The following is a 20627-nucleotide window of genomic DNA, read 5'->3' on the forward strand; positions in this document are numbered from 1 at the left end:
GTGCTACTCAAACCAGGGACTCGGGGTATCTCTGGTGCCACTAGAGATTCTGGGTTTGAGTCCAGACTCTGTTGCAGCCGGCCGCGACCGGGAGAACCATGGGGCGGCGCACAATTGGCCCAACGTCGTCCAGGTTAGGGGAGGGTTTGGCCGGCAGGGATATCCTTGTCTCATCGCGCACTAGCGACTCCTGTGGCGGGCCAGGCGCAGTGCACGTTGACACTGTCGCATGGTGTACAGTGTTTCCTCTGACACAATGGTGCGGCTGGCTTCCGGGTCAAGTGGGCATTGTGCCAAGAAGCAGTGCGGCTTGGTTGGGTTGTGTTTCGGTGTACGCACGGCTCTTGACCTTCGCCTCTCCCGAGTCCGTACGGGAGTTGCAGCGACGAAACAAGACTGTAACTACCAATTGGATACCACGAAATTGGGCAGAAAAAGGGGTAAAAAATAATAACAAACAAAAAAGTAATGGGTTCGTTTGGGTCATAATTTACTGAATTAAATGATACAGTCGACACACTAAGGCCAGGATTCAACCCGAAATGCATTGACAATATTGCACTTGTTCAGGCGGTGTCGGAAGGTCCTTTTAAAGGTAATTTAGGTTTGAGCTGACATCTGCAGCATTTATCATGAATGCAATCTCTTTAACAGTGGGTAAATTCCCTTTAAAAAGGCACATGGCTGGAATTTCGTGCGCAGCACTAGAACGCGCTTTGAAAGAAGCCAGAATACAGCATATTCTAAAGTTGTTGTGAGGAATCGATGCATCTTCTGATTGTAAGTTGAAGGGCTTTGGTGGACAATAAAGTCTCAGATATACAACATTTGCCACACTAGTACCTCACAGTTCAGTTACTAATGACAACTTTTAATTTCTTTCTTTTTTTGTTCTTGTTTACTGACAAAGTAGTATTTCCAACCTGACAGCCACATACATGCAGTAGTCCATCCACAGGAGTATGCTGATTTGTATACATGTTAACTTTGAGGCTTTCAACGATCAGCAAAAAGAAACCATTAAAATAACCCATTCTATTTTACACATACTGCCTCTATTGCTTTGATCAAATGACTGATGTCACTTTTGTTATTGTGGTTTCTCTTATACCATGTCCAGCCAAAAATACACACGGTTAATGCTTTAAGTTAAAAGGTACTCCCGTCGCTGTCTCAAAAGTAACATCCATATGGAAATGTTGAAATTGAAAAACACTCCTTTGCACGATTTACAGCCATTCAGTCCTCTTGGTATTCTCCATTCAAATAAGGAAGTTCATGTTACATTTTGTTGTTTTTCTTCATTTTGAAGTTAAGATCAAAGGTCTGAATTTTGTTTGAGAATGGGCACCATCACGGGCCTCCGAACGTTCTGCCGCAGAATAAAGTTTTTTTTAAAAAGCACACTGCTTCTTCAACACATACCCACACACCCATACACACAAGCACCTGACCCACTGACCCAAACACACAAAAACACCCAGACATACATGCTCACAATCTACACATTAGCAATCAAGCACTAACACCGGAGAGAATACAACATACAGTAGATGCCATTCCAACACTAGACAATCAGCCCATCGAGTGGTCATAACAGGAGAAACATTGGAAGGAAGATGGAGTCAATAAAGAAATGTAACAAAACTGCCTGGTTCGGCTCAGCAGACGGAGCTTTAATACGTTGTCCTTTTTTTGGTTTGTGTTGCGTGGTGGTGTGCTTCTGATTTGAACCTTTGAAAAAACGTCTATGTGCTCCTGAAAATACCTCAGGGTCCCACATCAAGTCAAGATGTTTCCCTCCGTCTAGCATACATCATAGTAGCTTACAACCATTTTGCACAGCTCCTTTGATAACACACAAAGTCCGAGAGATGCATAACAGCAGAGCCCAGCTTGTCAGTCCAGGTTTTGTGCTGTTTTGTGGTTCGACTGTAAGGCTTATCAGTTAGTTAGTGACTAATCCTTATACCTCCGGCCACCTTGTATTTTTTTATAGTAGTTCTCCTGCTCACTCTTGTTTTGAAATTGAATGTCCCTCTCCAGGAGGACTAGCGCAGTCTTGCGTCGTAAAGTGGACTCCCGGCTTCTCCCGTCGTGGGGGACCTCCGCGTGGGGGAGGGGCAGAGGGGGAAGCATCTCTGGGTCTCCGTCGCCGGTGGAGGAGCACGGCGAGATGGTCTGGTGCGGCCGGAAGCTGCCAGTGCTGCCGCGAGCACCAACACTGTCGCCGCGGTTCAGGTCGTTGAGCTCGTAGGAGTCTCGAGGGTCGCTGCCGTTGGACGCGCCCCTCCACTCCCAGGGGTTCCCGTTGCCCGAGCAGGGGGGCAGGCCACCGTGCACCACCGGGTGGTGGGGTGCGTGGGCGTCTACGGTGATGATGGCCGAATCACGCTGGGCCTCTGAGGGCGGGCGGTAGTGGGGCGAATCGGCGCTGGCCGTAGAGGAGGTGCAGGAGGAGGTGGAGGTGGTCTCGGAGGACTTGGGCGTGCCCCCTGAGGAGGAGGAAGGGAGGAGGCCCTGCTGCTTGGACATGGCAATCACCTGCATGATGCGCGGCTGGTTGGGTGCCCCGCGAATCGACCCGCCGCCACCGCTCTTCTCTGTGATGGACAGCCACTTGGCACGGGTTAGTGCGCTTTTGGGCGACACTGGCGGGGGACCCGCCTCGGGGATGTGGGGGGGTCTAGGAGTTGCCACCACCCTGGCACTCCCTGGAGGCCCCACACTGATGGGGATTGGACCGGCGGAAGCTCCCCTGTTGGACTGCACCATAGATGGATAAAGCGAGGCCTGTGGCCCCCCGTCCTCGGACCCTTCCTCCCCCCCTTCAGAGCCCTCCTCACTGGCATCCCGCTCGGCTTCATCCCTAAGGCTCAGACCCCGCATCTCCATGGACTTCTGCTTCCACTCCGTCACCAACTGCTGTGAGCGCATGGGGTCCATGGGCACTTGCACAGCCTTGAGCCTCCTTTGTACGGGTTGAGTAGGCATCATGGGCTCCTCTGGGCCCCCGTTAGTGCCCAGGCCCCCATTAGCGTTCATGCTAGATCTGGGCAGCGTGTTGCTGAAGGTCACCATGGTCTGTTGGCCCATGGGGCTGCGGGGCGCCAGGAGCTCCACGTCCACGCTGGCCCTTTTCAAGCTCCCGATGGAGGCCTTCTCGCGCTGCAGCGGCCGCACCATGCCCTCCAGCCGGTCCAGGGAGGGCGGTGCGGCGATCTCGTCGGCGCTCTCCGATGCTGAGGCGACACCTTTGTTGTAGACCGAGTCGTGGCCCCGCTGGGTCAGCGCTCGCAGGGCGTCCTCCTTCTGGGGGGGCGGAGCTGGCTTGAAGATGATGTCGTCGGAGGACCTGAAGTTGCCAACGGCGTGGAAAGCCTGGAAGAGAAGAAGAGAAGGCCTTGGTCGCCTGAAATCCCTCCACAGCTACTCGGAATAATAGTCCTGTGGAAAGTCATTATCGTTCACTATCATTCGTCTGCCTGGTTTATTGCCCTGCGCTTTACACTCCAGAGGAAGCCGACTTAAACAGAACTGACGAGCTAGCGCTAACCACCGCTCGCTATCTCCGATAAGAGTGAGAGAACATAGGGACCAAGAGGAAATGAGAGAAGGGAAGAGATATGAGACAGAAAAGAGCTATGAGAAAAAATGACATACGAATGAGCGAGCATGATAAGACAAATGGGTATGTAAAGTAGGCCCCGCCATAGACAGACAGAACGTCATAGAAAGACAATTCCAGTATCTGTTCAAATAATCCCCAGTCAGACGAAGGATGGAAAGAGAGTGTCTAAAATGGAGAGAGAGAGAGAGAGAGAGAGAGCAGGAATGGAATGATGGGCATAAAAGTGAACTCCATCCCTCCCTGAGGACAGATAGTCGTGTGAAAGCGGAACGCAAATGAGAGAGGGAGGAGTGTGAAAAACTTCAATAAGAGCAGCAATCTGGAGATATCAAAGAGCCTAGCACTAAACTGCAGGTAAGCCGTTTAAGTGGGGGAGGGAGAGATGGTATGCAGTGCAGTTTGATCAGCTGAAATTCTACATCACTGTCTGGTGAATAACACGTTCCTCTCCAGTGCTCGCCTCAAATCAAATTGCAGAATGGTTTTGACAGGAAGTAGTCGGTAGACTCCCCTCACATATTCAGTACCAGTCAAAAGTTTGGACACACCTGCTCATTCCAAGGTTTTTCTTTATTTTTTACTATTTTCTACATTGTAGATTAATAGCGAAGACATACAAACTATGAAATAACATATATGGAATCATGTAGTAGCCAAAAACATGTTAAACAAATCAACATATATTTTATATTTGTTATTCTTCAAAGTAACCACCCTTTGCCTTGATGACTGCTTTGCACACTCTTGGCATTCTCTCAACCAGCTTCATGAGGTAGTCATGAGTAATGCATTTCAATTAACAGGTGTGCCTTGTTAAAAGTTAATTTGTGGAATTTCTTTCCATTTGAGCCAATCAGTTTTGTTGTGTCAAGGTAGGGGTGGTATACAGAAGATATCCCTATTGGTATAAGACCAAATCCATATTATGGCAAGAACAGCTCAAATAAGCAAAGAGAAACAACAGTCCATCATTACTTTAAGACATGAAGGTCAGTCAATGCGGAAAATGTCAAGAAATGTTAAAGTTTCTTCAAGTGCAGTTGCAAAAACCATCAAGCGCTATGATGAAACTGGCTCTTATGAGGACCGCCACAGGAAAGGAAGACCCAGAGTGAGGTCTTCCTCCTTAGAGTTACCAAAGTTCATTAGAGTTCCCAACCTCAGAAATGAACAATTAACTGCACCTCAGATTGCCTTCATTGTCGAATTGCTGCAAAGAAAACACTGCTAAAGGACACCAATAAGAAGAAGAGGCTTGCTTGGGCCAAGAAACACGAGCAATGAACATTAGACAAGTGGAAATCTGTCCTTTGGTCTGATGAATCAACATTTTAGATTTTTTGGTTCCAACCGCTGTGTTTTTGTGAGATACAGAGTAGGTGAACGGATGATCTCCGCATGTGTGGTTCCCACCGTGAAGCATGGAGAAGGAGGTGTGATGGTGCTTTGCTGGTGACACTGTCTGTGATTTATTTAGAATTCAAGGCGCGCTTAACCAGCATGGCTACCACAGTATTCTGCAGTGATACGCCATCCCGTCTGGTTTGCGCTTAGTGGGACTATCATTTGTTTTTCAAAAGGACAATGACCCAACACATGTCCAGGCTGTGTAAGGGCTATTTTACCAAACAGGAGAGTGATGGAGAGCTGCATCAGATGACCTGACATCCACAATCACCCGACCTCAACCCAATTGAGATGGTTTGGGATGAGTTGGACCACAGAGTGGAGGAAAAGCAGCCAACAAGTGCTCAGCATATGTGGAAACTCCTTCAGATTGTTGGAAAAGCATTCCAGGTGAAGCTGGTTGAGAGAATGCCAAGAGTGTGCAAAGCTGTCATCAAGGCAAAGGATGGCTATTTGAAGAATCAAAAATATCAATTTGATTAACAATTTTTTGGTTACTACATGATTCCATATGTGTTATTTCATAGTTTTGATGTCTTCACTATTATTGTACAATGTAGAAAATAGTAAAAAATAAAGAAAAACCCTTGAATGAGTAGGTGTGTCCCAACTTTTGAATGGTACTGTACCTTTCAGAAATGTATGTGCGCACGAATAGCCCTTTTTATATCAGCTTTGATAGAATCCTTAAATGTCATGTTCCTAAATGTTTTAACCACCTGTCAATCCTGCAGATAAAAAAAGAAATGAAGATTCAAATGCATCATCACTGTCAAATAAATGTCACAAGTCAAGATAGATGTCAATGGAAGTTAGGTCTTACCAGGTAAGCAGCGATGCCGGCCCCTATGAGGAAGCCCACGTAGACGTCGATGGGGTGGCTGCGGTACTGGGTGATCTGGGTGAGGCCGGTTAGAGCCGCCACGATGGCAAACGCAAACACCAACACTGGCTTCAGCAGCTTGGTGCTGTCTGAGATGGTTGAGTTGAAGTACATCTGCAAGTAGAGAGAAATTGAGAAAATACATGGTGAGATATTATAACAGAAAAACTCAAATACATTCCATTCTTCTATGTATATGATACATTTTATTTCTGCTCAGAAACGGGTCCTAAACCATTAAGTTCATGAGCTATTTATAAACCAAAAATGCCTTGTACATGTTTTCCCTTAATTCAATCCACATATTTTAAGCTTGATGATAATATTTTAAGCGGTTTGAGGCAAACATTTCAATTTAAGCTATCAAATATATATATATATATTATATGGGGGAAAAGCCAGCATGGCACAATACGTTAAGCTCTTCCTTAAAATAAATAGTCGGGACAGACTTGCGCAAGGGATTTGTACATTGAGAATCTGGTGTGAATACTTTGGTTACAATTCCACTTTATTCTCAAACAATATTAGCACACAATTCCCTAATTTGTGGCTAACCAATCTGCTATTGTACTTGACCAGCCACTGAACAACACAACGAAATCTGGGGAGGGATCCTTCCTTAGCATTCTCGGCATGTTTAATCAATAAAACTAGCCAATCATGTTTAGTCGCAGTTTTTGTTTATAAATTGACTTAAAGCGACAGGCACTTTTTCATTTGAGTCTTAGGGGCCTATGAGAAACACTGCCACATAAAATTTCACCTGGCCCTAGCAATACACTCTAACAGTGCTAGGAACTCTCTGGATGCTTTTGTTTACATGAATGTCAATGCTGCCTCTTTAATTGGTGTGTCCACTGTAACATGTAATATGGTCCCTAACAAGGTTTAGTACATGTCGGATAAAAAATGTCACGACAGGCCTGATGGAAACAGCAAATTTGTTGGCCAAACTTTCCAAAATGTCTACAAAAAACAAATACGCTAGACAAGGAGGGATCTTGTAAGGAGGGATCTTGTAAAATGTATTATGGCGTTGGAAGCCTTCCACAGGGATGCTGGCCCATGATGACTCCAATGCTTCCCAAAGTTGTGTCAAGTTGGCTGGATGTGAAAAACCCAGCAGCGTTGCACTGCGCGCCTGGCACCTACTACCATACCTCGTTCAAAGGCACTTCAATCTTTTGTCTTGTCCATTCCCCCTTTGAATGGCACACCTACACAATCCATGTCTCAATTGTCTCAAGGCTTAAAAATCCCCTTTATCTACACTGATTGAAAATAGCTTTCACCTGGATTCACCCGGTCAGTCTATGTCATGGAAAGAGCAGGTGTTCATAATGCTTTGTATACTCAGTTGGAGAGTTTATTAGGTATACCCCTACAGACAGTGAGTCTCGTGACCGTGGCCTGCTATATAAAGCAGGTATACAGGCATTGAGGCATTCAGTTGCTATTCGATTGAATGTTAAATGGGCAAAACAAGTGACCTAAGTGTCTTTGAGCGTGATATGATCGTCCGTGCCATGGGCGCCGGTTCCAGTATCTCAGAAAAGGCTGGAATCCTGGGCTTTTCACACACGACAGAGTCTAGGGTTGACAGAGAATGGTGCGACAAACAATAAACATCCAGTCAGCGGCAGTCCTGTGGGCAAAAACAGCTCGCTGAAAAAAGGTAATAAACTGCATCTCAGAACGCACATTTTTTCAGTCCTTGTCATGGATCGGCTATTGCAGCAGACGACCACACCGGGTTCCACTGCTATCACTTAAAAACAAGAAGAAGCGGGCCCAGTGAGCACGTGATCATCAACACTGGACAACTGAGGAGTGGTCTGACGAATCCCAGTTCCTGTTGCGTCATGCTGATGGCAGAGTCAGGATTTAGCGTAAGCAAATCCTGTCAATAGTACAGGCTAGTGCCGGGTTGTGTAATGATGTGAGGAATATTTTTCCTGGCACATGTTAGGTTCCTTGAGACCAATTGAGCAATGTTCCCATGTCCTGAAGAATTCAGGCTGTTCTGGAGGCAAAGGGGGGTCTGACCTTCTGTATATCCAAGATGGCGTAGCAGTGCAGACGTGGTTTGTTGTCCTCTCGTTTACTTTTTGTATTTTTCGTCTTTTTTGTATGTATTCCAATTTATTTTCAATCTCTTTTCCATTTTTAAATTAAATATACCTTCCGGTAACCCGCCTCACACAATGTGACACGGATCCACAATTTTTTTTAGACCCTATTGCCAAAACTTTCATCAGAAGGTAGCCAGCTAATTAGCTAAGTTACTAGCTATTTAGTCATCGTTAGCCACTGCTAGCAGCCTTTACCCTCTGCTCAGGCACCAGGTGTTTTTTTAGCCTGGATAATACCTGCCAGCCTCGGACTGTTTTTCTCCACTACAACGCCAGATTGCTGCCGTAAACCCTGGACCATCACAGCTAGCTAGCTGCCACTGAGTGACCCAGCCCCGAAGCTAGCCCTGAGCCAGGCGCATCTCCCGGCTAGCAAACTAAATTACCACAACTACAATACCTCTTTCGCCATCTGGCCAGTCCCTTCGTCGACACGGCGCACCGCCGTACCACCACGACTGGTCCGCAGACGTAATTCCATCAGCTGTGCCTTCTACCGGCCTTTGCCGGACGACAGAGCAGACGCTTCTACTTACCCTGGACTGCTAACTTTAAACGCCGTGTCTCCCGCGTGCTAGCGTAGTAACGACTACCTAGCGGCTTCCCTGTTTCATCTATTTCTGTACACTGGACCCTATGATCACTTGGCTACATAGCTGATGCCTGCTGGACTGTTCATTTATCACGGTACTCCACTATGTTTACCTTTGTTTATCTGTCGGCCCTAGCCCCGAACTCAGGCCCTGTGTGTAGTTAACCGACCCTCTCTGCCCATTCATCGCCATTTTACCGGTTGTTGTTGTCTTAGCTGATTAGCTGTTGTTGTCTTATCCATTGTTGACTTAGCTAGCTCTCCCAATCAACACCTGTGATTGCTTTATGCCTCGCTTTATGTCTCTCTCAAATGTCAATATGCCTTGTATAATGTTGTTTAGGATAATTATCAATGTTTTAGTTTACTGCGGAGCCCCTAGTCCCACTGTATATGCCTTAGATACCTCCTTTGTCCCACCTCCCACACATGCGGTGACCTCACCCAGTATAACCAGCGTGTCCAGAGATCATCTTATCATCACTCAGTGCCTGGGTTACCTCCACTGTACCCACACCCCACCATACCCCTGTCTGAACATTATGCCCTGAATCTATTCTACCACGCCCAGAAATCTGCTCCTTTTATTCTCTGTCCCCAACGCACTAGACAACCAGTTTTGCTAGCCTTCAGCCGTACCCTCATCCTACTCCTCCTCTGTTCCTCAGGTGATGTGGAGACTAACCCAGGCCCTGCGTGTCCCCAGGCACTCTCATTTGTTCACTTCTGTAATCGAAAAAGCCTTGGTTTCATGCATGTTAACATCAGAAGCCTCCTCCCTAAGTTTGTTTTACTCACTGCTTTAGCACACTCCGCCAACCCTGATGTACTTGCCGTGTCTGAATCCTGGCTTAGGAAGGCCACCAAAAATTCTGAGATTTCCATACCCAACTACAACATTTTCCATCAAGATAGAACTGCCAAAGGGGGAGGAGTTGCAATCTACTGCAGAGATAGCTTGCAAAGTTCTGTCATATTTTCCAGGTCTATGCCCAAACAGTTTGAGCTTCTAATTTTAAAAATGAATCTCTCCAGAAATAAGTCTCTCACTGTTGCCGCCTGCTATAGACCCCCCTCAGGACACCATATGTGAATTGATTGCCCCCCATCTATCTTCAGAGTTTGTTCTGTTAGGTGACCTAAACTGGGATATGCTTAACACCCCAGCAGTCCTACAATCTAAGCTAGATGCCCTAAATCTCACATAAATTATCAAGGAAACCACCAGGTACAACCCTGAATCCGTAAACATGGGCACCCTCATAGATATTATCCTGACCAACTTGCCCTCCAAATACACCTCTGCTGTTTTCAATCAGGATCTCAGCGATCACTGCCTCATTGCCTGCATCCGCTATGGGTCCGTGGTCAAATGACCACCCCTCATCACTGTCAAACGCTCCCTAAAACACTTCTGCAAGCAGGCCTTTCTAATCGACCTGGCCCAGGTATCCTGGAAAGATATTGACCTCATCCCGTCATTCGAGGATGCCTGGTCGTTCTTTAAAAGTAATTTCCTCACCATCTTAAATAAGCATGTCCCTTTCAAAAAAAATTGAACTAAGAACAGATATAGCCCTTGGTTCACTCCAGACCTGACTGCCCTTGACCAGCACAAAAACATCCTGTGGCGGACTGCAATAGCATCGAATAGTCCCCGCGATATGCAACTGTTCAGGGAAGTCAAGAACCAATACACACAGTCAGTCAGGAAAGCAAAGGCTAGCTTTTTCAATCAGAAATTTGCATCCTGTAGCTCTAAGTCCAAAAAGGTTTTGGGACACTGTAAAGTCCATGGAGAACAAGAGCACCTCCTCCCAGCTGCCCACTGCCCTAGGCGACACGGTCACCACCGATAAATCCATGATAATCGAACATTTCAATAAGCACTTCTCTACGGCTGGCCATGCTTTCCTCCTGGCTACCCCAACCAACAGCTCCGCACCCCTCGCAGCTACTTGCCCGAGCCTTCCCAGCTTCTCATTCACCCAAATCCATATCCCAGATGTTCTGAAAGAGCTGCAAAACCTGGACCCGTACAAATCAGCTGGGCTAGACAATCTGGACCTTCGCTTTCTAAAATTATTCCCTGATCCACCTCTACGCAGACGACACCATTCTGTATACATCTGGCCCTTCTTTGGACACTGTGCTAACTAACCTCCAAACGAGCTTCAATGCCATACAACACTCCTTCTGTGGCCTCCAACTGCTCTTAAACGCTAGCAAAATCGAATGCATGCTTTTCAACCGTTCGCTGCCCGCACCCGCCTGCCCGACTAGCATCACTACTCTGGACGGTTCTGATCTAGAATACGTGGACAACTACAAATACCTAGGTGTCTGGCTAGACTGTAAACTCTCCTTCCAGACTCATATCAAACATCTCCAATCCAAAATCAAATCTAGAATTGGCTTTCTATTCCGCAACAAAGCCTCCTTCACTCAAGCCGCCAAACTTACCCTAGTAAAACTGACTATCCTACCGATCCTTGACTTCGGCGATGTCATCTACAAAATAGCTTCCAATACTCTACTCAGCAAATTGGATGTAGTCTATCACAGTGCCATCCGTTTTGTTACCAAAGTGCCTTATACCACCCACCACTGCAACCTGTATGCTCTAGTCGGCTGGCCCTCGCTACATATTCGTCGCCAGACCCACTGGCTCCAGGTCATCTATAAGTCTATGCTAGGTAAAGCTCCGCCTTTTCTCAGCTCACTGGTCACGATAACAACACCCACCAGTAGCATGCACTCCAGCAGCTATATCTCACTGGTCATCCCCAAAGCCAACACCTACTTTGGCCGCCTTTCCTTCCAGTTCTCTGCTGCCAGTGACTGGAACGAATTGCAAAAATCGCTGAAGCTGGAGACTTACATTTCCCTCACTAACTTTAAACATAAGCTATCTGAGCAGCTAACCGATCGCTGCAGCTGTACATAGTCCATCTGTAAATAGCCCGCCCAATCAACTTACCTCATCCCCATATTGTTTTTATTTACTTTGCTGCTCTTTTGCACACCAGTATCACTACTTACACACCATCATCTGCTCATCTATCACTCCAGTGTTAATCTGCGAAATTGTAATTACTTTGCTACTATGGCCTTACCTCCATGCCATTTGCACACACTGTATTTTGGCCTTTTTTTCTCTATTGTGTTATTGACTGTACTCTTGTTTATTCCATGTGTAACTCTGTGTTGTTGTTTCTGTCGCACTGCTTTGCTTTATCTTGGCCAGGTCGCAGTTGTAACTGAGAACTTGTTCTCAACTAGCTTACCTGGTTAATTAAAGGTGAATTTAAAAAAAAATTAATAGTTGGGTGTGCCTAATAAACTTGCTACTGAGTGTACGTAATAACTATCATATCAAAGTAAACTTGGAGTCACGCGATGATATGTTCTGTGGTCCTCCCATTACAACTTGGGAAAGAATGCAGTTTATTAGGCTACAGATTTAAAAAATGATGGTGAACTTCACAGGATGGTGAAAGTGCAAGGTGATGCGCTTGATGCTCCTTTCCAATAAATATACACGTGCTGAGACCAGAGTGGGCACACTCGCTATATAGCGCAAAACATTTTTGTGACAAAACCATCAGTAAATTTGAAAATGCGCTGGAAACCCACTTAAGTTGTATTCTTTTATTCGATACATGGGCATTTAACTGCAAAATCAATATTTATGTGCACTACGTCATCACGGACAGCCTTTTATCCGCAACAAGTCAATTTGATGGAAACACATCTCTGGTGGGAAAATGCATCGTTTTTGTGCAGATTTTGAATATTTGCTTGAAAATCTGTTGCCAATGGATGGAAACCTATCCAGTGACACTTCATACGGTGCATTTGTTGCAGGAGGTGTACTTACTGATATGTACACAGCAGCAAAGGCAGACAGGGTTGCGTGCTGAGAGGGAAAGGTTTTCCTGACGAGAAAGAGAAAATATGTTTGTGGCGAGATGAAATGCAAGAGCAGCAGACAGACAGACACCATATGTCCCACAGCTTTGATCACAATGTGAAAGGGGAGAGAACAGTGCTAGTGTGGAATAAAGATCACACCTACACATTGCTACAATGCGGGTTATTGTTGTTGTGGTGATGCTGTCAAGGTGTGCTGTATCTGTCTAAGTACAGTATCGATACATCCTTGTTTATCTGTCTATGACTGATCTGTGAATCTGTGTTGAAATACCCCAAAATGGCTTCCTTACTAACACCAATTCCTGATCACTTAGTATATCTAAGACTGGATGAGATGGATTATCTGAAAGCAAAACGGAGGAACAGAAAACCTGTCTTGGGTTTCACCTAGCCAGTCGGTTCAGATCAGTGGTCCAGAGAGGAAGAAAACAAGAAAAGTAGGCTTTTCATGAGTATTGAGAATCATCCTCTGAGGATATACAATATTCTGTCCAAGGCTGCATTCCAATACTTAATACATCATTTCCTTGAAAACCCATTAAATTCATATCTATCCTTCATTTTTCCTAAATATTTTTTTTCCCTTTACACTGTTTATATTGCCTCAGTGAGAGCCTTTGAACCACTCTGTCTTTTTGATTGGGACATCCGGCATGAGTGACACACAGAGACGAGAACACACAAAAGCTATGTTCCATTATCCAGACTAGCATACTACTAACAATGCATTCCAAAAACAATTGCTTAATTCAAACTGGTATTCTAGTATGGATACTGTAACAGAACCGTAATCCTTCCTGGGTCAGGTGGTTATGTTATGTCATGTAGCTAACCTGGCAGAGACGATGGCGTGCTGGTCGTGACCGGAGCAGATGTCCTTGGTGATGTAGGGGTTTTTATCACAGGCCACCCCTGGCTGTGTGTAGTTGGGCTTGCACACAGTCAGGAAGAAGGGAGTGTGATAACCTGTGGCCAACTGAATCACATCAGTCATTAGAGCTGTGGCACACAACCCAAACACATGGACACCTGGAGAGACGGAGGGCGAGAGAGAGAAAAAGGGGAGTGAAAAGAGAGGAAAAGAGAGGGAGGAAGAGGGAGAGCAGAAATACAGAGAGAGAGGTGGGTGGTGATGTGAAGAGAAATACGGGGAGATTGAGAGACGGAGGAGGGAGCGGAGGAGTGACATGAGTTGAAAAAGAGAGTAGTGAAAACAAGAAAGAAAGAGCGAGAGGGAGGGAGTCATTGTCACACTGGACATATCCCTGAACAAGCGACATTCCTCCACAGTGTGGAACCATACCTACGAAGCGCACCGTTCGCCGAAGGAAGGAGTTGAAGTTGCACCCGCCGGCGTTGATGCTGCCCTCCACCCCGGGGCGGATCTTAAGGCGTGACTGCATGAAGTAGACCAGGCCCTCCCCCATCATGATCTGACCAGACGACAAGATCACACAATCAGAGATACGGCAGCACTAATCAATACATTTGGACTTGCTCATTGTGTTGAACACCATCTCAGAGACTGGGCTATTTGAGTATTAGATTGTTGTATGTGTGAACTTGGTCCCATGTTATATGGTCCGATTTGAATGTAAGCCTATATATTTGACAACTATACTTTGTCTGAATGTTTTTACCATGAGTTCATATAGTTTGAGTGTGTAATGGCTTAATTATACATAGTGTTTCACATAGGCCATGTGTGGGAGTGTTTAGATGGGTACTTTTGCAGGCAGAGCAGCATCGTGTGTGTTTGTGTGTGTGGGTGGGTGCCTGCACGAGCGCAATTGTGTTCAGAGGGGTGTACTCACCGAAGCGGCCGGACCAGCGAAGGCCAGGCTGAGCAGCATGAGTAGAGGGATGAGCTCATCTCCACCGTCAACGTAGGGCATGCTCAGCATGCGGTCATGGCAACGGAAGCCTACCTGGGCAGGCTGAAGCAGGTCCGTCAGCTCCAGGAAGTAGAGCGACACCATAGAAGAAGCCACAATGGGCAGCTGGGAAACAAGAAACAGGAAGTGCAAGTGTAGGTGAAAGGTTGCTGTCTGACCTGTCACTATACTTACTACCACTAACTCTAACCTTAAAGATAACTATATAGAAGTTTTGCGTATTGAACCAGAAGAGGTCCCTTAAATAGACAATCTAGATACTTGAATAGATGAGGTTCAGATCGTTTAAAATAATGACATGTGGCCGGAAAAGATAGGAAAGCAGGTCATCCTCAGCTTCAGCGTATTGACCCAAATGTATCCACCCATGATAATGACAAACCAGAAGACACAGAGAGAGAGAAATGCAGAGCGCCAGACAAATACATTCTGATGGAGTTCATCAATATGTGTTTGTTAGTTGGTTCATTCATTTGTCTGTTCGTTCATTCGTTCAGTCAATCAATCAGATACAACCACAGATTAGCATTATAACATGTCGAATTTCCCCTTTTCTTTGATATCATAACGCTGACATTTCTACCCACCTCTACAAAATAGAAGCATGGCAACAGAGTCAAGCTATCTTTCGGCGGTTTCTTCTTGGGCTTTGGGTCTCTTGGAGTCATCATTGTGACGTCTGATGTGGACAAACCTGAAAGAACACATAGTTGAAGGTTAACAAAAAAAGATATAGTACTGAATGAGCTCAGGGCCATTTCTTAGTTATTTTAATAGATTCAATTAAAATGGATTCAATTTATATAATGAATTTATTTATCCCATTAAAATTGATAAGAGCTCTGAATGCCATGTAGTCAAATTCAATGGTAAAACACATCGCTGTCCATGATAATGAATGAGATTTTAAAACTCCTGGGGAGCACAACTCAGGCCCTCATGTTCCGCAGTATTGCTGGTTTTCGTTTCTCCTCTGCGTTTAATTGATAAATGAATGTTACTGGTTTCCTGGAGAGAGCACACACACCTTGTTCCAGGTAGAAATCAGTCACAGGTTAAAAGCCAAAAACCAGCAGGACAACCAGCAGCCTTCGAGGACCCGAACTGCACCCCCTAACCTAGACACTAATCTATTTCCCTGATTCCATTGCTTGAGCATATGGTTCACAGGCACGGTAGGCCAACTTGTATAAGCCTAGTTTGCCAGTGAGTGGACACACATTGAAAGCGGATCCTTCATTATTATAGTTGATAGGCCTATTCTGGCACAGAATTGTTCTTTTTTTATTATGTTTTTTTAACCTTTATTTAACTAGGCAAGTCAGTTATGAACAAATTCTTATTTACAATGATGGCCTACTCTGGCCAAACCCGGATGACGCTGGGCCAATTGTGTGTGATACAGCCTGGATTCGACCCAGGTACTATAGTGACACCTCTTGCACTGAGATGCAATGCCTTAGACCGCTGCGCCACTCGGGAGCCCAACTAGTGCTGAAAACCCATACGTACAGAGAGGATGATGCCAAAGTAACTAACTAGTGCTGAAAACCCATACGTACAGAGAGGATGATGCCAAAGTAACTAACTAGTGCTGAAAACCCATACGTACAGAGAGGATGATGCCAAAGTAACTAACTAGTGCTGAAAACCCATACGTACAGAGAGGATGATGCCAAAGTAACTAACTAGTGCTGAAAACCCATACGTACAGAGAGGATGATGCCAAAGTAACTAACTAGTGCTGAAAACCCATACCTACAGAGAGGATGATGCCAAAGTAACTAACTAGTGCTGAAAACCCATACCTACAGAGAGGATGATGCCAAAGTAACTAACTAGTGCTGAAAACCCATACCTACAGAGAGGATGATGCCAAAGTAACTAACTAGTGCTGAAAACCCATACCTACAGAGAGGATGATGCCAAAGTAACTAACTAGTGCTGAAAACCCATACCTACAGAGAGGATGATGCCAAAGTAACTAACTAGTGCTGAAAACCCATACCTACAGAGAGGATGATGCCAAAGTAACTAACTAGTGCTGAAAACCCATACCTACAGAGAGGTTGATGCCAAAGTAACTAACTAGTGCTGAAAACCCATACCTACAGAGAGGATGATGCCAAAGTAACTAACTAGTGCTGAAAACCCATACGTACAGAGAGGATGATGCCAAAGTAACTAACTAGTGCTGACTGTTGTCTGTTTTTGGAAAGGTACTGCTAGCCGTCTTAATGTAGGTACTGAAGAATAACAAAATTGTGATAGGTTCTCATTTTCTTATTTTGTTTTGCCAAGAGAATGTTCCCAAAAAATGTGCCATACATTCCAGTTAAGTGATAATTGGCACCAATATCGAAATGTGTTGGAGGTTTTCATACCTCAACAGCAGTGCAATGTGGGGATGAGTACGTGTGCCACACCATCTGTTGTGTAGATTGATACATATGATATATATAGCTGCATCTCATCTTGACATTAGACCCCTGTTGAGGTCTGACTGATTTTGATATTTAGGAATCAGAATATGTACAATATGGAGGAAAACAAAAGACAAAATAATTAAGGCTCTCTCTCGATATATATAAGACATTAATGACTGATTTATAACACCATGCACTGTACAAACATTTACAACTGCTTATGTCAGCTTATATCAACATCTACAGGTTGAAATAGGGTATGCGGTGATACCAACTTGCAATTGACATAGTGTAGCATTAATGCAGCTGTTATGTACGGTGTATAAATGTGTTATGTAATCCCTCAAAAAGAAAGTGCTTCCCTGAGTATATAGATGCTTGCTGTTTGTGTAGGGAAAATACAAGTGCCAAGATACTTGACAAGACAACCCTAGAGTGAGGGAGGTAAAATGCCAACAGAGTGCTCGTCTTTCATTGGGGAAAAGACATGTTTATCTAGAGGAGCCAGATTTTCCTTAAAAGAGGGAGGGAGAGAGGGAGAGAGGGAGAGAGAGGGAGAGAGAAAGAGGGAGAGAGTGAGAGAGAGGGAGGGAGAGAGGGAGAGAGGGAGAGAGAGAGAGAGAGAGGAGGGAGAGAGGGAGAGAGGGAAAGAGGGAGAGAGAGAGAGAGAGAGAGAGAGAGAGAGGGAGAGGGAGATAGAGAGAGAGGGGTGTGTGTGTGTTGAAGGGGTGGGGAGTGTGGAGAGGAGAGAAAGGGGGTGTAGACAGTGCCTCAAACAAACTGAGGTCTGTGTATGCCTGTGGTCAGAAAACCTGCTTGACAGCCAGCGAGAGGGTTTGAATGGGGAGTCTTTCAATTAAACAAGACGGATTAGAAAATGGCAGATCACAGCTGTCCTCACTGGGGCTATTGTTGCTCTCAAGTGGGAGTCAAAATGGTCCCTCAGTCTAAGACAAAAAAAAAGATATATATATATATATATATATTGCTTTTTAACACAATTCCTTCACATTGTTTGTGTGGAGTGTTGTGGGCAATGCTGTACTTGCTCCAGAGCAAAACAACACTATTCTATACAAAGTTGGGGACTCCTTTTGGAGGAGGCCGAAATCAGGGGTTCCAACATCATTATTAAGCAAGCAGGAAAAAATGTGAATGATGTTCGCTGTTTAAGTATTGCTAAAAAATAGGTTTTGGAGACAGTTCCACCACCTACAACATAACAGTTGGTTGAGGTACCCTGTAACTCACCAATTTTAATCCCAACAAACGAGGGACATTCGGAGGACATTCAACCACGTTTCCATCTGGTCCCTTAAGGGTTTCGGTGCAACGTTATCCCTCTGACGTTCTGAGAACATTCTAAGAACATCGCATGACGATCCCAAGGGAACGTTCTCCGGGGGACCTTTGTCTAGTTCACTTTAAGTTCCTAGGACATCACTGAGGACCATGTCAGGATCGTTTTAGGATGTTCTTAGGATGTTCATTTTACTATTCCTTAGGACATCACGTGATGGTCCCAAGGGAATGTCCTCTGGGGGACCTTTGTCTAGTTCCCTGTAAGCTCCCAGGACGTCACTGAGGACCATGTCAGGACCTTCATGTCAGGACCTTTTTAGGACGTTCATTTTACTAGTCTTTAGGACGTTGCGTGATGGTCCCAAGGGGGATTTTTTTCTAGTTTCCAGTTTGTCCCGGGGATTTCCCTGAAGACGTTTTCAGGATGTTCTTGGGACGTTGTGTCATGGTCCCCTGGAGGTTTTGTCTAAATCAGTCACTGATACAGACATGGTGGAGTAGCAGGAAGATCCATAATGCTACGAACCAAGAGATTTTGAGTTCAAATCCCAGCTGAGGACATGTTAAATCGTAATTACTGTATGAATAAAAATACACAATGCTGCTGTTTATGAGACCATCAGGTGACATCCCCAGGACAAACCCTGTAACTAAACAAAAACCTCCAGAGGACCAAGACACAATGTCCTCAGGACACCCCGGGAACAAGACAAAACCTCCAGAAGACTATGACACAACGTCCCAAGAACATCCTCGGGACAAACCAGGAACTAGATTAAACCTCCAGGGGACCATAACACAATGTCACAAGAATGTCCTAAAAAAACGTCCCGGGACAAACTGGGAACTAGACAAAAAAAAACAGGGGACCATGACACAAGACCTGACGACTTTAGGTGACCATTTCGTGACATCCCTAGGACCTCCTAACAACTTATTATTGATTGCAGGGATAAGAGTGACAGTGTATAACTAAGGCAGGATCAGACTGATAAAGAGGATTAAGCAAGTTCAATATTCCAAAACAAACGAATAATGCTACTACAGTAATACAACGTAATTAACTTAGCTATACAACTATGGTAGGTATGTAATGTAAGTAGGTAGATACAGACAGACAGACAGACAGACACAAACACACACACACACACAGGCAGACATGAGCATAGTTGGTGCAACAATAAAACACATTCCAAGCATTAGCTCCTAGGTGTACAGCTGCCATACAACGTGCGGTGCTTATCAATTGAGAAAAATCCAGAGATAAAACTGCTGCATTGATTTTTATCTTTTAATGTATGCTAAGCGTCAGGGCACCAAAAATGAACGGCGGTTACATGTCACAACGACAAAACGTGCTGTCTGGTGAGTGAGGCAATAGCCTATACCTCAAATCCATATGGGAATCACATTTTATACCAATCACTAGGACAGGCTACCTATATGACTATTAACAGCACATGGCTGAAAATAACATGATCATTTATGATGGTTGCTTTACATGCACACAGTGAAAGTGCTATAATTAATTCGATCAATTAGCCTAGGCTATGCATATCAGACATCAAGTAAAAAAAAAACCAGACATTTAAAGCATACAATCCATGTAAGATAATAATAAAGACCAAAACTCACCTAGGCTCTACGTAGCCTAAATACAAATAATAAATTGAAAATCAGCTAAAGTTAACTGATTAGATACAGCACGAGGAATAGATGTGACGGTAAGACTAGGCTACTACTGCTGCTGTCCCCCCTTTACGCGCCGCAAGAGGAAATACTGTCAACGTTTCTCACAGCAACTCAGTCCATTTCACTTTCTTTTTTCTGCTCACGTTTCACACGGAGCGATCCCGAAGAAAGCGTGTAGTGGGTGCAGCTTTGGTGGAGTGAAAATGCACGATTCCCCGGCCTCGGGAGGCTTTTGACTTGGGCAACACTGGCGATTCAGCGAGAAATGCCTTGCAACACTCCTGGATCAAAAGGTTGCCTCGGATACTGTGGTCTCGCTCCTGACCTTGGCTAGATAGATGACAGATAATAATTGATAACCTGTCTATTTACAGCCCTAGTATTCCGTCATGGGGGAACGGGGGGCTGTCAATGATGCATCATAGGCTACTGCAAAAAGAATGTGAGAGCAGAAGAAGCGGGGAGGGGTGTGAGCGTGTAGCCTTTTGTGAAGTGCGTAGCCTTTTGTGTAGTGCGTGCGTGTGTGTGTTTGTGTTACTGCCAATGCGAGAGAGAAAGGCGGTTTCTTCCCCCACCATCATTTTAGGGACACATGGTGTCAGTCTGCCCTCATGCATACTCTCTCTCTCTCCCTCGTGTTCTTTTGATTGCTCAGCGCTGTAGTTTTAAACCAGAATAACTTCAAGGAGTCTTTGTTTGGGACCACGAACAGGCATCTGTGCAGCACG

The 20627-nt window shown here is 45.1% G+C and overlaps 1 protein-coding gene across 1 annotated transcript; it reads right to left on the reverse strand.

The window, feature by feature from the left end:
- Nucleotides 1-850: 850 nt before the first annotated feature.
- plppr3b (phospholipid phosphatase related 3b) lies at nucleotides 851-20627 on the reverse strand. The gene is made up of 8 exons (XM_029706599.1): nucleotides 19843-20627; nucleotides 15067-15173; nucleotides 14399-14584; nucleotides 13888-14017; nucleotides 13418-13613; nucleotides 12529-12586; nucleotides 5862-6035; nucleotides 851-3381 (listed from the first exon to the last, which is right to left on the reverse strand). The coding sequence occupies exons 2-8, from the start codon at nucleotides 15148-15150 to the stop codon at nucleotides 1960-1962; spliced, it is 2250 nt and encodes a 749-aa protein (XP_029562459.1). The 5' UTR covers nucleotides 15151-15173; nucleotides 19843-20627; the 3' UTR covers nucleotides 851-1959.

Source organism: Salmo trutta, chromosome 22 (genome assembly GCF_901001165.1).
Source record: "Salmo trutta chromosome 22, fSalTru1.1, whole genome shotgun sequence".
NCBI classification, from domain to species: domain Eukaryota; kingdom Metazoa; phylum Chordata; class Actinopteri; order Salmoniformes; family Salmonidae; genus Salmo; species Salmo trutta.